The sequence below is a fragment of the Pantherophis guttatus genome, chromosome 4 (assembly GCF_059756535.1).
Source record: "Pantherophis guttatus breed Tessera chromosome 4, ASM5975653v1, whole genome shotgun sequence".
Lineage (NCBI taxonomy): Eukaryota > Metazoa > Chordata > Lepidosauria > Squamata > Colubridae > Pantherophis > Pantherophis guttatus.
This window is the reverse complement of record NC_142066.1, coordinates 20,210,660-20,226,903: the sequence shown is the minus strand read 5'-3', so window position 1 is coordinate 20,226,903 and position 16,244 is coordinate 20,210,660. Positions and strand designations below refer to the sequence as shown.

The window sequence follows — 16,244 nt, the reverse complement described above, 5'->3', positions numbered from 1 at the left end:
TGGGCCAAAAAAGCTTCGAAAATGGGCCCAAAAAGGCCTGAAAAATGAGCCAAAAAATGCCCTGAAAACCAGGCCCCAAAAGTCTCAAAAACTGGCTAAAAAAAGACTGGAAAAGGGCTGAAAAAAGGCCCCCAAAAAGGGAGGCCAAAAACTTTTGTTGTTGTTGTTGTTTTCCTCTTCTAAATTTAGGTGCATCTTATAGTCAGGTGTGTTTTATAGTCTGAAAAATATGGTACTAACATAATGAGTGAAAAAGATTGAGTTTGCCAGCATTGTACTGGTACCAACGGCATGACATGGAAATCAGTTTTATATTTAGAATATGCTTTCAAAATAAGAAAACAACCAACATTCAATCAAAAAGCTTCATTATTTATCAAAAACATATATGGTTTTAGGCCACCAAGAGTGTGTTACTCTTCTTTAGTCAGCAATCCTTTAAATAATTGTAATAAAATGAGTTCATGTGACAAAATGTATGTTCAGCATTATTGTTGTTCTGGTTGATTAATTCAGTCTTGACTCGTGGTATTAATAAAAACAAGTCCACGGAGTTTTCTTCATAACATTTTCAGAAGTTGTTTGTCATAGCAAATGGCAAGTGGGCATCACGCCAATATAAGAGAAAGTGCAGGAGAAATGCCTAGAATGGTATGGCCATGTTGTACAAGCAGCACTGAACACCATTGGCTACCTCACTTTCCACTTTAATATAGATGGCAAGTGCAATAAATAGAGGGCTGAAGCAAAGATGGCAAGATACAATAAATGTGGACATGAAAAATGCCCAGTTAGACTTGGATGCTGCATTTGATCGCACAATATGGTATTGATCCAAAAAAACAGACCCTGCACTTGCAGGAAAAATGTGATGATGATGATGATGATGATGATGATGATGATGATGATGATGATAATGATGATGATGATGATGATTGCCCTAGTCTTCTTTCTGAAGTTGAGAGGCAGTGACTAGCTCAGTTATCTGGTTAACCTTGTGACAAGCACAAATCAGAACCCACAGTCTTCCAGGTTTGGTCCAGTTGCCACAATCCAATCTTTGGATGATTGAGTCTTAATTGATATATTGCAAGCTATTTTGGGGAGAAACCCCTGAAATTGGTATGGTAAGAGTTGGTACATTCCAACAATTTTCTGATTCTCCGCCTACGTAATTCTCCTCTGATTGATGAAGTTGCTTGGATGACCAAAGTAACATCTCAAAATTAACAAAGTATGGTCCAGTTGCCATGATTCAATCTTTAGACACCTTTGGCCTGGATGATTGAGTCTTCATTGATGTACCAGTTTCTTATCTAGCATTTTCAACCACTACACTAAATTGCTTTATTTTCTATTGCTTTCCTAGGTATTTGCAATATAAGAAGATTTCAGTTTGGCAAGTGAAATACAAGGAGAACAGAAATTACTTTAAAAAGAATAAAAAAAAAACAGTTTTCAAATATTTAAAATTCTCCCACAAAATGCTTAACCTATCCTGTGCCTGTAAGGACCATTGAGGCCTTTGAACTGTGTTGGAGAAGACATCCTGCGAGTCCTGCAGCAGACAGAGAACGAGGTGGCTGGATGGAGTCACTGAAGTAGTCGGCGTAAGCTTAAATGGACTCAGGAGGATGGTAGAAATCAGGAAGGCCTGGAGGAATGTTGTCCATGGAGTCGTGATGGGTTGGACACGACTTCACAACTAACAACAAAAGTATTTCACAGCTTTCTTTCACCAATGAATTTTTTAAACATGAATATGGATTTGTCGTATGTTAGTTCTCACTAAGTAAAATTTCCTACATCTAACATCTACCAACTGTAATAAAGTACTTATTCATTTATTATATTGTATCTGAAAAAAAACATGCTTCTTAGTTCAGTTCATGATACATACAGATGGAGGTATGTTTAATTTAGCTACATTTCAATGCCTGCATTATAACATTTAGTTATGTGGCTTTATCCATGCTACACCTGAAAAGCTGTGTAGAAGAAAATAATTGATTTCACCATGTAAATAATTTGTGGCTTTCTATGCAGCAGAAAATAACTCTAGTTATTATTTAATAACCATACCAGACACTAATTTTTGGTAAGTCAAGTAATGGCTTTCCTTAGCTATTATTGTTATATTAGCATCTATCCTAGGCTATAAAACAGAATTCATTATTATATTATTATTTACAAAGGTTGTAACAACTCATCTTCAAAATATTTATAATAAGAGGCTGGTAAATCATCTGATTGAAATTCTTGACTATTTCTGCCTTTTTTAAAATAACTTTAGAAAACTCCCTTCTTGTTATAGATCCATTCATTGTTTTTCTTTATCTGTGATCTTTGTTAAATTTTGTTTCTTGTCAGGAACCTTCTTCTCCTTTATATAATTATATTGATGAGGGTTTTTTTTTTTTTTTTTTTTTTTTTTTTGCATTTTTAAATGATCCTGCCAGGGTTCCAAGTAACACCCCCAACGAAAGAAGACTCAGAGGCTAGAAGTTCCTCAAAGTTCCATTTTATTAGAGATGTCATATTGGCACATCTGGGAAAACCTGGATCTGAAAGCTTCCAGGTTTTCCCCACCCAAAAGAAAGTCCAAGCCCCTGCCCCAGCACCCACATGTCCATCACATGGTCCAATCAATGCACCGTCCCAACTGGAGATGCCTCCCAGTCACACCACTCCAGGTGCACAGCAAAATGTCCTTGGCTCTCAGAGAAAAGAATGTTATTATGGCTAGTTATCCCTACAATTCCATGTAATCCCCTCTCCCAGTTTCCCACAGCACTAAGTGTGGCAGCTCTGAAGATCCAAAGTAAAAGATGGCTTCCATGACTGACAGATTCATTATTATGGTATTCCATCTTGCAATTTTAATAGTTTTTCTCTTTTTTTTTTTGATCCTCAATTTATATGCCAACCATTTTGCTAGCTAATTTGCAAACTGAAATTCTTTTGTTTTCCATAAACCACTTTTACCTCCATTTTAGGCAACTGCTATTGAAGGAGTTTAATTTGGTGTGAAATGACCTTCCCCCCTGCCCCTCCCAATGGATTTCTTTAATTCTTCTCCTTTTGTTTTTATCTGATCTAAAATCACTTGTGTATTCTGATCTCTCTCTCTCTTTTGAATTTTCTATTAAGTTGTATAAAATGTCCTCTCATAAAAGTACATCTTTCCATTCTTACATCTAAATCATTCTTATATCTGCATCTTTATTAAGATTATTGTAAAAAAAGAAACACCTTTTTCCCCCTAATTTTCCATTACTTTTCTTTCTGTAATGTTTCATTTAAACTCCAGTTGGAGGAAGTAATTATTCTTTTAAATGCTAAGAGAAATTTAAAGTTAAAGCTGACTTTAGCAAATTGTAAGCAGTTCATCAGAATGAAGCTTGATCTAGTAAGAAGCTTACTCAATAAGTAACAATAAAACTTGGCGTTCATTTTTGTTTTTTTATCAGCTGCTCCTTTCTGTTCAATTCAGGCTTCAGAACAATAACGTAGCATTTGGGGAAAAAGATGCAACCCAATAATCCAGCTGCAGAAGCCAAAATGGAGAAGACCTCTACAGCTACCATGTACTTTCCCTTGGTGCTTAGATAGGTGGGGACAAACAACATCCAGACACTGCAAAAAACAAACATGCTGAAAGTTATAAATTTGGCTTCATTAAAGCTATCTGGTAATTTCCTGGCTAGGAAGGCCACAGTGAAGCTGATAAAGGTCAAGAACCCCATAAATCCTAGCACAATATAAAACATGATGACTGAACCTTCATTACATTCCAGAACTATTTCTCTAGCCATGGAATGCTTGTCTGAATTTGGAAATGGGGGAGAAACTGCCAGCCACACACTGCAAATGGTGATTTGTACCAGGGAGCAAGATGACACAATAGTGTTGGCTAATCTTTTCCCTACCCATTTCCTTATTTTAGAGCCTGGCTTGGTTGCCATGAAAGCAAGAACCACTATGATTGTTTTGCCCAATATGCAAGAAAGGGCCACAGAGAAAATGATGCCAAAAGCAGCTTGTCTCAAAAGACATTTTACTTGGTTAGGTTGCCCAATGAAAAGCAAAATGCAAAGGAAAGAGAACAGGAGAGCAATGAGAAGAATGTAGGTGAGGCTCCTGTTGTTGGCTTTGACAATGGGAGTGTCCTGGTGTTTAATGAAGATCCCCAACACCACAGTTGATATGAAAGAAAAGAAGAAAGCAACAGTGGTCAAGGTGATTCCCAGGGGTTCTTTGTAAGACAAGAAAGTTGTGCGTTTTTTTATGCAAACAATCTGATCCTTGTTGGGATAACTTTCTTCAGGACACGGGAAGCAGTCATCTGAATCTGGAAGAGGAAACACTATTGTCAAGCATATTGAGAGTTAGCCCAGTCATCCCCAACTTTCAGAAGCATTGATTTTCAATGTTTCAATTACCTGGAATTTCGGAACTGTCACCATACAGAGTGGGAGTTTGGGGATTTGATATTATTTGTAAGGCTTTAGACCAACAAAAGTGTGTGTAGTCAAAATGTACGTTGCAATGTACGGCTATGAAAGTTGTACCATAAGAAAAGCTGGGTGCCAAAGAATTGAGGCCTTTGAACTATGGTGCTGGAGAAGACTCCTGCGAGTCCCTTGGACTGCAAGGCAATCAAACCGGTCAGTCCTAGTGGAGATCAACCCTGATTGCTCTTTAGAAGGCCAGATCCTGAAGATGAAACTCAACTACTTTGGCCATCAAATGAGAAGGAAGGACTCACTGGAGAAGTGCCTAATGCTGGGAACGATTGAGGGCAAAAGAAGAAGGGGACAACAGTGAACGAGGTAGCTCGATGGAGTCACTGAAGCAGTAGGTGTGATCTTAAATGGACTCCAGAGGATGGTAGAGGACCAGAAAGCCTGGAGGAACATTGTCCATAGGATCGCGATGGGTCGGACACGACTTTGCAACTAACAACAACAACATTGACCAGGAAAGTTCTAAAAATAAATTGCCTGAGATAAGATTCTTTGAAATTACTTTGACATTATTTAGTGTCCAAAAGAGACCTACATCCAGCTCCACTTGACTTTGACTCCACTTCAACTTGTGCCAAGTTGCTTTGACTTTGATTATTGCATTGGTTATATGGTATTAAACTCAGAATGCTTTTGAACTCTAGCCTGGCTCCTGGTTTCTTGAGTTTGACTATTGTTCTTGCATTCATTCCTATCCCTAAAGCAGTGGTGGTTCTATCCAGTTCAGGCGAATCTGTAGTGGCGGCGGTGGGAGGCTCTGTCCACCCACCCAGACATCATCACATCCCATTTTTAATGCTCTGCGCATGTGCAGAAGGTCCTGCGCATGCGCGGAGGTGGTGCATGTGCTCACATTTGCAAACCAGTAGCAAAGGTAAGTGAATATTATCCCCTGCCCCAGAGTCTATAGGGGTAAAGACTCCAGCCTCTGAAGCCTGGGTAATGCTTTGAACCTATTGACCTTCACAACTAATAGATATCAACATTCCTGTAATATTTCTTACCTGTCTGGTTGGCAATTTTCCCTTCTGGACAACGAAGGCATTTGTAACAGCAAAATGGCTTCCCTTCTATTTTGATCTTACTGTAACCCAAGGCGCAGGGATTGTTGCACAAAGAAGGAGGTTGAGACTGTTAAATAAAACAAAGAGCAATACAAACAGAATTTAAACATTAGCAGTCTAGAGATGACCTTCTTTAAGGAATCTTTTCTTTCCTTTTTCAAATTATTTACTAAGACTGTATTACTATTCTTCTTCTCATCCTTTCTAGTACCTACCTCTTCCCATTTATGGCTATAACCAGATTGCTTCTATCTTTACAATTTATATTATTCTTTTGTTTTCTAGTATGATTTGATTGCTTATTAGAATCCTATGACTATCGCTAAGTGTTGTATCTTATGATTCTTGATGAATATATTTTATTTTTTCTTTATCTACACTGAGAGCATATGCACCAGTGGTGGGATTAAAAAACTTTTTCTACCACTTCTGTGGGCGTGGCTTGGTGGGCGTGGCAGGGGAAGGATACTGTAAAATCTCCATTCCCACCCCACTCTAGGGGAAGGATACTGTAAAATCCCCATTTCCTCCCAATCAGCTGGGACTTGGGAGGCAGAGAATAGATGGGGTGGAGCCAATCAGAGCTAGTATTTACCAGTTCTTCAAACTACTCAAAATTTCTGCTATCAGTTTTCCAGAACTGAATACCACCTCTGATATGCACCAAATTCCTTGTGTGTCCAATCACACTTGGCCAATAAAGAATTCTATTCTATTCTATTCTATTCTATTCTATTCTATTCTATTCTATTCTATTCTATTCTATTCTATTCTATTCTATTGATTAGAATTATTAAAATTCTGTGCTTTTCTTATCTCTTAAAATGACATACTGCAAATGGAACTATCTCTTATCCATTTGATAGATCTCAAGGATTAGGACTAGTTAACACAGAGATAGGAAGGACTATTGACTATGCATCAAGGATATTGCTTTTCATGTACTTTTCTCCCACTGTAGTTTTAAAACTATCAGCAAATATCACATTCATTAATTTGCCCAACTCTTCAAGCAAGTTATTTGGAGATCAGATCTAGTACGAACAGTGAATCACTTCTTGAAAAATGAATTAAAAAAATACCTGGTTGAAAAGGTTGGGCCATACAATGTTATCTGCTGATAGAGAGAGAAGGCTTTCAAGTGGAGTCGATGGATTTACTTTTCCAACTTTGATCTTACGAAAGGATTGATTTGGGAAGGTGACCCAGTTGATAATATCAAAGCCAGATGCAACTTTTCCATTCTGGTCAAAGAAAATGTTTTCTCCAGCACTGTTGTTAAATGATACTTTTCTCAGGTAGTGATGAAGCTCAAGGGGAAAACATGGTAGTAATTTATAAAAATATACAAAAAATGGTATGTGTATATATATATATACACATATACATAGGGATGCAGTGGCTTAGTGGCTAAGTCACTAAGCTTGTCGATTGAAAGATGGCAATTCAGTGGTTCGAATCCCTAGTACCCCGTAATGGAGTGAGCTCCCGTTACTTGTCCCAGCTTCTGCAAACCTAGCAGTTTGAAAGCACATAAAAAATGCAAGAAAAATAGGGACCATCACCTTGGTGGGAAGGTAACAGCATTCTGTGCGCCTTTGGTGTTTGGTCATGCCGGCCACATGATCACGGAGATGTCTTCAGACAACGCTGGCTCTTCAGCTTTGAAACAGAGATGAGCACCACCCCCTAGAGTTGGAAACGACTAGCACATATGTGTGAGGGGAATCTTTACCTTTACCTTTATACCAGGGGTGAAATGTTCCCGGTTCAGACCAGATCACCTGATCTGGTAGCGATGGAGGGGGTGGTTCAGAGAACTGGTAGCAAAAATCCCTGCCCCCCCCCATGCCCAGCTGAGCTGCACAATCATCAGAGGCTTTTTCTTTTAATTTTTAAAAGCATTTTTTCTATAACCTCTTCGGCCGAAAAAATGCTTTTTTAAAAAAAAAAAAAGCCTCTGATGATCACGCAGCTCAGCTGGGATCATCAAAGGGATCATCAGCTGACGATCCAAGCTGAGTTGCCTGATCGGCAGAGGCTTTTTTTCTTTTAAATGCCTCTGACTATCCAAGCTGAGTTGCCTGATCGTTAGAGGCATTTAAAAGAAAAAAAAGCCTCTGCCGATCAGGCAACTCAGCTGGGATCGTTAGAGCCTTTTGAAAGCATTTTTTTACAACCTCTTCACTGAAGAGGTTGTAGAAAAAATGGATTTAAAAGGGGAAAAAATGGCCACGCCCACCCAGTCACATTACCCCCCACCAAGCCACGCCCACAGAACAAATTTTAGATTTCACCACTGCTTTATACATATAAACATACATACATACATACCAGTGGTTGTTCCTGGTTCAGTCCGGTTCTATAGAACCAGTAGTAAAACTGGGAGGAGGCTCCGCCCACCCGCCATGATGCCATCATGGGTGATCTGAGCATGCACGTGGTCCCATTGCAAACCAGTAGTAAAGGTAAATAGAACCCACCCCTGATACATACATACAATTTCAGAAGATATTATTGTGGTCCCAAAGTACGTTAATAATAGCACTAAATCATCAGTTCTATCAGCATCAGCCTTACTATTGTTGGACAACTATACCATTCTCTTGTATCTCTGTCCTTGCCATTGTGTCCCTGCTCTTTGTGTTGTAATTTTCATTCTTAGTACCTGAACCCAGCAACATTTTCCCTGTTCTTTCCTTTTATAGTTATGCATCCATCTTTAAAGCAAAAATGGCCTTTCAAAATTTTGTACTATGTGTGTTGAGAGACAAATGGATGCATCATGTGCCTAAATTTCTCCAGAGAAAACAGTGCTTATCACACCACTTCTAAATATCAGGACTCTGTCTGAGTTCTGATAGTTATACTACTAAAGGGAAAGTTCATTGGGTGACGTCTCCTTTTTAGAATCTTTGCTTATAATTTAACAAAATAACCTAATACAGGAGACACCATTGTACCAACCCCACTTTGATCAGCAGATGACTAAAATGTTGTATTATTACAAAGCAGAACTGATGCCAGTTATCAATACTGTAAAAGAAATCTATGTAAAATATGAATATGAAGAGTAATCAAAATATCTGGAACCTTGTGTCATAAAAAACAATCTGGGAGGACCAGCGTTTGGTATGAAAAGATGTGGATATTATGTCCTCTAGAAAGAGTGCAGAGAAGAGCAACAAAGATGATTAGGAGACTGGAGGTTAAAACATATGAAGAATGATTGCAAGAACTGGGCATGTCTAGTTTAATGAAAAGAAGGACTAGGGAAGACATGACAGCAGTGTGCCAATATCTCAGGGGCTGCCACAAAGAAGAGGGAGTCAAGCTATTCTCCAAAGCACCTGAGGGCAGGACAAGAATGGGTGGAAACTAATCAAGGAGAGAAGCAACCTAGAACTAAGGAGAAATTTCCTGACAGTTAGAAGAATTAATCAGTGGAACAACTACTTAAGTTGTGAATGCTCCAACACTGGAAGTTTTTAAGAAGATGTTGGATAACCATTTGTCTGAAGTGGTGTAGGGTTTCCTGCCTAAGCAGGGGGTTGGACTAGAAGACTTCCAAAGTCCCTTCCAATTCTGTTATTCTATTCTATTCTATTCTATTCTATTCTATTCTATTCTATTCTATTCTATTCTATTCTATTCTATTCTATTCTATCTGATTGACTGAATAACCAACAATTGGTTTATATAAACTTGAACAGCTGTAGATTGGAAAGCAATATCATCTGCTAAATTAATAAATACAGGAAATTACCTGCCACACTTGAGGATTGAGAAGCTTCTGTTTCCTTCTAGCAGCAATTGCTCTGTGTTTGAAATGGGGTGTAAGCATTGCATGGAGACCATGTGCCACAGCATAGACTGCATTGTAGATACTGTAGCTTTGCCCAGTCATGCTCAGTTCAAAAACAGAGTCTGGAAGATCATCCAGATTCTCTTTTCCAGTGCACTGTTTCTCCGGCTCTGGGCTTAAAGTGGATTTTGAGAAGAAACATCCAAAGGCTTGTTCCCAAAAGATCTTCGAAAAACTCTCTTCAATTTCTATAACACTGTTTCTTGCCTGAAAAAATCTATTGAATCCTAATAATTCTTTTGATGAAACTGCAAAAGAAAGAGCCCCGTGGATGATATCCATACTCCAATCTCTTTGAAATGGAACTGAAGTATACTCCATCTGGGCTGGAAAAATCCAGACTTTGTCTTTTCGCTCAACTCGTGTATCTAAATATTCTGAAACAGAGGACATCATTCTGAAAAGAACCATGATCTGGTTTTCACAATACATAACCACCACATTGGACAAACTTGTCATCATGGTTTCGTATATTTTAAGAAAGTTATCCATTTTCTCTTCCAGCTCACTTGAGAAAACTTCTAGCACAAGCTCTTCAATGTAATCAAAGCAGATTCCTTTTTCTGAAAACAGGATCAGAACTTGCCTCAAAAATCTTTCACCAATCTCATTTGCTTGACAAATCACCCCAACCCAGGTCCACTTAAAATGTAGCAACAACTGGAGGATCCCCATAATCTGGAGGTGTTCATTTGGAAACATCTGATGAAAGAAAGCTGTATGAAACATGTTATCGATCACTGGAGCTGAGCCATATGTGAGCTAAAAAGAAAATAGAAAATAGACATAGACAGGGGTGGGCTTCAAAAATTTTAGCAAGGGGTTATCTGGCTGGTTTCTGGGTGGGCATGGCCATGATGGATGTGGCCTAGTTGGCCTCCTGCACCATGGTGAAGGGGCAGTTTTTGCCCTCCCTGGGCTCTGGAGGCTTTCCTCAAGCTTCTGGGAGGGCAAAAACAGCCACCCCAGGCTCTGGAGGCCCATTTCTGGCCTTCCCAAATGTCCAGTAGGTCTATTTTTCACCCTCCCTGAGCCTCCATGTGCACCCTGCACTTACCTGCATCCAAAACAGGCTGCATGGGGACTCTTGGGAAGGGTGGGTGGGCAGGGCCAGCCAGGAATGGGATTTGGGGGTTCTCTGAACTGCACAGAATCTTAGGTAGAAGTTCTCCTGAACCCCTGCGAACCCACAGCAGCCCACCCCCGGACATAGACATAGGTATTTTAAAAAGTATATTGCACATGGGATGTGGGGACAACCTTGAGAAGCTGGAGGCAGAGCCATAGACTAGCCAACAATCATGTAAAAATTATCTCAGTCCACAAGTATAGGAAACATAGAAAGCCTTTCAGAAAGAACCCTTCTAAATACTCTAATTCTTGCAAGATTGTTTAATATAATCTATCATCTTTAGAACTTTTCTAATGGTCCAAAAACAGAAATTCGATAAAGAAGCATCATTATTATGAGTGATGTGAATGCCAACTAGAAAACAATCGACTTTCGCCAGTGGAACCATAGAGCATAAAGCTGGAAGGCAACTTGGAAGTAATTTGGAGGGAGGACCGGCATACCATCTCTGACACTTGTAACTCCATGAGACAGACTCAGAGGTGGTATTCACCCAGTTCAGACCGGTTTGGGTGAACCGGTAGCGCTGATAATCAGTTGGTTCCGCCCACTCGTTCCCACTCTATCCTGTCTTTTAGTTCCTGCTTTGTAGCTCAACTCAATCATGCGGCACAGCTGATTTGCCCCCCTCTCGCTGTTCTACGTACCATTGCTGACTTGCAAGGTAAGCAGCTGAGCTTCTAAATGCTCCATTTTCAGTGCTGCAACCAAGTGCCTTAGGTGCATGCACATGCAAAGTGTGTGCTCACAGAACAGGTTGTTAAACCGGCAGCATCCCACCACTGAACAGACTGTTTTTCTGCTTAACGGCTACCTCAGAAATACTCCAGTGAAGAAATTCCCAGTTCTTTGGGGCTCAGGGACATATTTTGAATTTTGTGAACACATCACGAGGGCTTCCAAGCAATATGAGATATGAGAGTGTATTTAGGAGATGTCTTGTTCATTCACAGGATCTGTATTTCTGAGAAGATAAATGGATAAGTATTTCCTTCCTTCCTTCCTTCCTTCCTTCCTTCCTTCCTTCCTTCCTTCCTTCCTTCCTTCCTTCCTTCCTTCCTTCCTCCCTCCCTCCCTTCCCTTCCCTTCCCTTTCCTTCCCTTCCCTTCCCTTCCTTTCCTTCCTTCCCTAAAAATAGCTATATAGATATAGAAATTCTGGGACAATTTTTGCAGTACATATAGTCCTCAATTTATGACCACAATTGAAACTCACATCACTAATGTAGTTGTTACATTACTGAATTTTATGATTTTTTTTTTCTGCATTAAGGTTGTTAAGCAATTCAAATGAAACCAATTTGTTCTTATGGTTAAAGCACTAGGCAAGAAGCTAGAAGACTGTGACTTCTAGTCTGATTTCAGGCATAAAAGCCGGCTGGGTGACTTCAGCCAGTCGCTCTCTCTCAGCACAACTTATTTCACAGGGTTGAAAATGGGAGGAAAGAGAATTGTGTGAATTCACTGCCTCAACTTATTTATAAAAATAGAGAAAATTTCATACAACATAGAATAATAGAGTTGGAAGGGACCTTAGAGGTCTTGTAGTCCAACCCCTGCTCAAGCAAGAGACCCTATATCATTTCAGACAAATGGTTGTCCAGTCTCTTTTTGAAAGCCTCCAGTGATGGAACACTCACAACTTTTGAAGGCAAACTATTCCATTGGTTGATTGTTCTCACCATTAAGAAATTTCTCCTTAGTTCTAGGTAGCTTCTCTCTTGGTTAGTCTCCACCCATTGTTACTTGTCTCACCTTTTGTTATTTTGGAAAATACCTTGATGCCTCATCTTTGTAGGAGTCCCTCAAATATTGGAACATTGCTATTATGTCTCCCCTACTCCTTCTTTTCATTAGAGTAAACATACCCAATTCCTGTAACCATTCTTTTTATGTTTTAGCCTTCAGGCCCCTAATCATCTTTGTTGCTCTTCTCTGAACTCTTTCCAGAATCTCAACATCTTTTTTATATTGTGGTGACCAGAACTGGATGCAGTATTCCGAGTGTGGTCTTACTAAGGCTTTGTAAAGCAGTACTAAAACTTCATGTGATCTTGATTCTATCATTCTATTAATGCAGCCTAGGGTTGCATTGGCTTTAAAGAAGAAGTCACATATCAATAGGGTTTTTGTTTTTTCTGGAGCAGCAATTACCTGTGGAATTTTGTAAATGCTCAAGATGTCTTCCACAACCTGACTGATAAAAGAATTGGGTCCTGCAATAATACAAACTGCATTTCGGTCAACGTTGCATTTATAGTTGGGAACAAATCTGCCTTGTGAAGAAAGAAGCTCCATAGAAGCAAGGTAGGTCCATGTTGCCATGAAATAACTGTTAGATATACCAAAGCCCAGAGTGATGTTTGGCAAGATCTGCAGATTTTCATTGATTTCCTTTGCAGTAAAGATCAAGGATAGGATATGCTGGTAGTTCTGTAGAAACATCCTTCAAGAGAGTTTAATGCCTCTGTCACATACTTGCATTTCCAAACATATACATATACATATACATATACATATACATATACATATACATATATACATATATACATATACATATACATATACATATACATATACATATACATATACATATACATATACATATACATATATATATATATATATATATATATATATATATATATATATATACACATTTCAAATTAAAAATCATTGTTAACAACAAGGTTAAAAAAATAGACTGTACCCCACCCTCCAAGAAAAATGGTATAGAAAATACTTGTCTTCACTGTTCTAAAGTGAAATACAGAATTATCTTTTTGGCAGATAACCTGTTTGGTGTCCATTTTCTTCAGAAATGTGAATTATTTATTTTATTTTAATATTTTTATTGCATTGGGATATTTCTACCTCATTTTTAAATATCAAAGGTTTTACATTGACACCAGATTTGAAAAAAGCAATATGTAAAACTTGGAAACAAAACATTTTCAGCTCTTAGGGTGTCTTATTTTTGATATTAAGGGTATTTGATTAATGAAAATATATATATGTGTTTTCTATGTGGTCAATATTTAAAAATTCCACCTTCCTTTCCATCATTTCTTCCCATTTGACTTCTCTCTCTCCACTCTACTCCAGTGTAATTAAACTCCTTTCTCAACCTATTAATAATGTCATGCAAAAATTCATAATTTAATTTTGAAGAAATATCTAGGATTCTCAGCTATCTAGGACTGATTCAGGTATTCTTTTGGAAGCAAATTATTTGCCATTTGTACTACTACTTCTTTGTTTACTGTCATTGTATAAAATAATCCTCTTTATCTCTCACCTCTAAAACAATTCTCCCACTTTTCTGGATCCCTCCTTAAAGAATTATTCTAGATTACTCTACTGAGTCATCTCCCACCTCCAACGCCACCCCCCAAAACATCTCTCAGGACCCTATTCTATATATCTGAAGAAATGAGTTATAGACTGGAAAAGTACATGGGATAATAGTGTGTTTAGATGTTAAGTTGTCATAAAACCATCATAACGATTATCATTCACAACTGAGGACAAATTTGGCTGGGTTTCTAGCAGAACAGAACAGAATAACAAAGTTGGGACCTTGGAGGTCTTCTAACGTAACCCCCTGCTCAAGCAAGAGATCCTATATCATTCCAGCCAAGTGGTTTTCCAATCTCTTCTTAAAAGCACCCACAACTTCTGAAGGCAAGGCATAGTTAATTATTCTCAATGTTACGAAATTTCTCCTTAGTTCTAGGTTGCTTCTCTCCTTGATCAGTTTCCATCCATTGTTTCTTGTCTTGCGTCTGGTGTTTTGGAAAATAGTTTGACCTCCTTATCTTGGTAGGAGCCCCACAAACATTGGAACACTGCTATCATGTCACCCCTAGTCCTTCTTTTCACTAGACTAGACAATCTCACTTCCTGCAACTGCTCTTCATATGTTTTAGTCTCCAGCCCTCTAATCATCTTTGTTGCTCTTCTCTATATTCTTTCCAGTGAATCAACATATTTTTTATAATATGATGACCAAACCGGATGCAGTTACATCTGTTACATCTACTTCAATAATTCACTGAGGAATTCCAGCCAGACTCAATCAAGAAAAAAAGTAACCTGAAACCATAGAGAATAGTCATATTTACATAATAGAAACAGTAGAAATGCATAGAATGGTGTATTTAGACTCCAAATTGAAATGTTTAAGTGAAGATTTATCTCAGAAATTTCTGTCCAGGATGGGATTAATCAGTTACAGATATACAATACTAGGCTGGAAGTGGTGTATCATGGAAATTTTTGGGTAGAAGCACTTGGAAATTAGGAAGCAGAGGTTGGGTAAAACTCAGATATCTTTTAAGCAACACCCAGACAAGTACAGTTTTATAAAATTTATGAAGATGAAATAAAGTGGAAAAACGTTATCTTGCTATTAACCAGTTATTATGAAGTATGTAAGGAAAGGGGAGGACTATCCAAGCAGAGGAAGGAGAATTGAAAGGAGATGAAATTTAAATTTCAATCATTTCTGATATATTGACCCACTCTCAGTTGAGTGCTGGTATAATTAAGAATAATAGCTACATACACAGGATCATCAAGAAATTCTTCGGATGGAATTGTTCTGAAGGTAATCAGGTTAGACATTATGTAAATCAGATATATAATGCCACCAATGATGAGATCGCCTGAATGATAAGACTTGTATTTAATACTAAGATTGCTGATGGTGCATTTAGCATCATAGCATATAAACTGTGGAAGCCATATTACCACCCATAGCATGAAGGCTAACATAGCAGATCACATTACTATGAATGTTTCTCTTGAGCTGAACACAAAAATGTATAGCAAAAACAGCTTCATTGTTCAGGCTTTATGTTTGAATATGTTTAGGAACAAGAAATATTAATAACATCAGTTAGTCTTGCTTGGGTTCCTGTTTTGCTTTGCTGTTTGGAACTCTCTAGGGTCCAAAGGAATAGAATTAAACATGGTAAATTATAGGGCATAACAATGCTTGCTTAGCTGTTTGTGATATTGCAAAAGAAGATAGGTGATGTTACCTTGGTGTAAAAGGTTTGTAGCTTTCTGTGTAGCTGCAAGAAAAAAAACAACATATTGCAATCAAAGGCAAAGGAGACCAAATGAATAAGATAATGAAGTACAAACAAGTTCACCAGCTCTGTATTGGTACAGATAGCATGACATCATAATTTATATATATATCTATATATATCTATATATCTATATATCTATATATATCTATATCTATATATCTATATATCTATCTATATATCTGTATCTATCTATCTATCTATCTATCTATCTATCTATCTATCTATCTAATGTTTTTTTTTCTTTTTCGTAGGTTTTATGTGTCTTTCTCTTTAGCCAAGTTATATATATATGTAAGTTTTCACGGGTATATATGTGTGTACAGTTAATATCTCGGGTTTCTTCCCATGTAATTGTAAACATATCCTTAAAAGAGTACTAGCGACGTTTCGACGAAATCGCATTCATCATCTTCTGGCTGAAGTTCTCGGTTTGGTGCTTATGGGCAAACTGTGTGATCGTAACTGACATTTTTCTATGAAACGAGGCAAAGGTATATTCTGATTGGTCGACAGTGTTGTTGTATTCTGATTGGCTGATGACGTAGCTGTATTTTGATTG

At 38.1% G+C, this 16,244-nt stretch overlaps 1 protein-coding gene across 1 annotated transcript; it reads right to left on the bottom strand.

Moving 5' to 3' along the window:
• Positions 1-2,498: 2,498 nt before the first annotated feature.
• Positions 2,499-15,350, bottom strand: LOC117672987 (vomeronasal type-2 receptor 26-like). The gene is made up of 6 exons (XM_060690974.2): positions 15,154-15,350; positions 12,741-12,918; positions 9,357-10,217; positions 6,673-6,900; positions 5,531-5,657; positions 2,499-4,351 (listed from the first exon to the last, which is right to left on the bottom strand). Exons 1-6 carry the CDS (start codon positions 15,348-15,350, stop codon positions 3,450-3,452), a joined length of 2,493 nt encoding a protein of 830 aa, XP_060546957.2. The 3' UTR covers positions 2,499-3,449.
• Positions 15,351-16,244: the final 894 nt, after the last annotated feature.

Excerpts from the sequence above, each read along its gene's own strand:
- LOC117672987 (XM_060690974.2), bottom strand. The coding sequence starts at position 15,350 with ATGCTATGGGTGGTAATATGGCTTCCACAGTTTATATGCTATGATGCT. Across the intron at positions 12,919-15,153 it reads GAATTTCTTGATGATCCTGT|TTATTTCATGGCAACATGGA; the intron begins GTATGTAGCTAT and ends TATATCTAACAG. Across the intron at positions 10,218-12,740 it reads GCATTTACAAAATTCCACAG|CTCACATATGGCTCAGCTCC; the intron begins GTAATTGCTGCT and ends TTTTCTTTTTAG.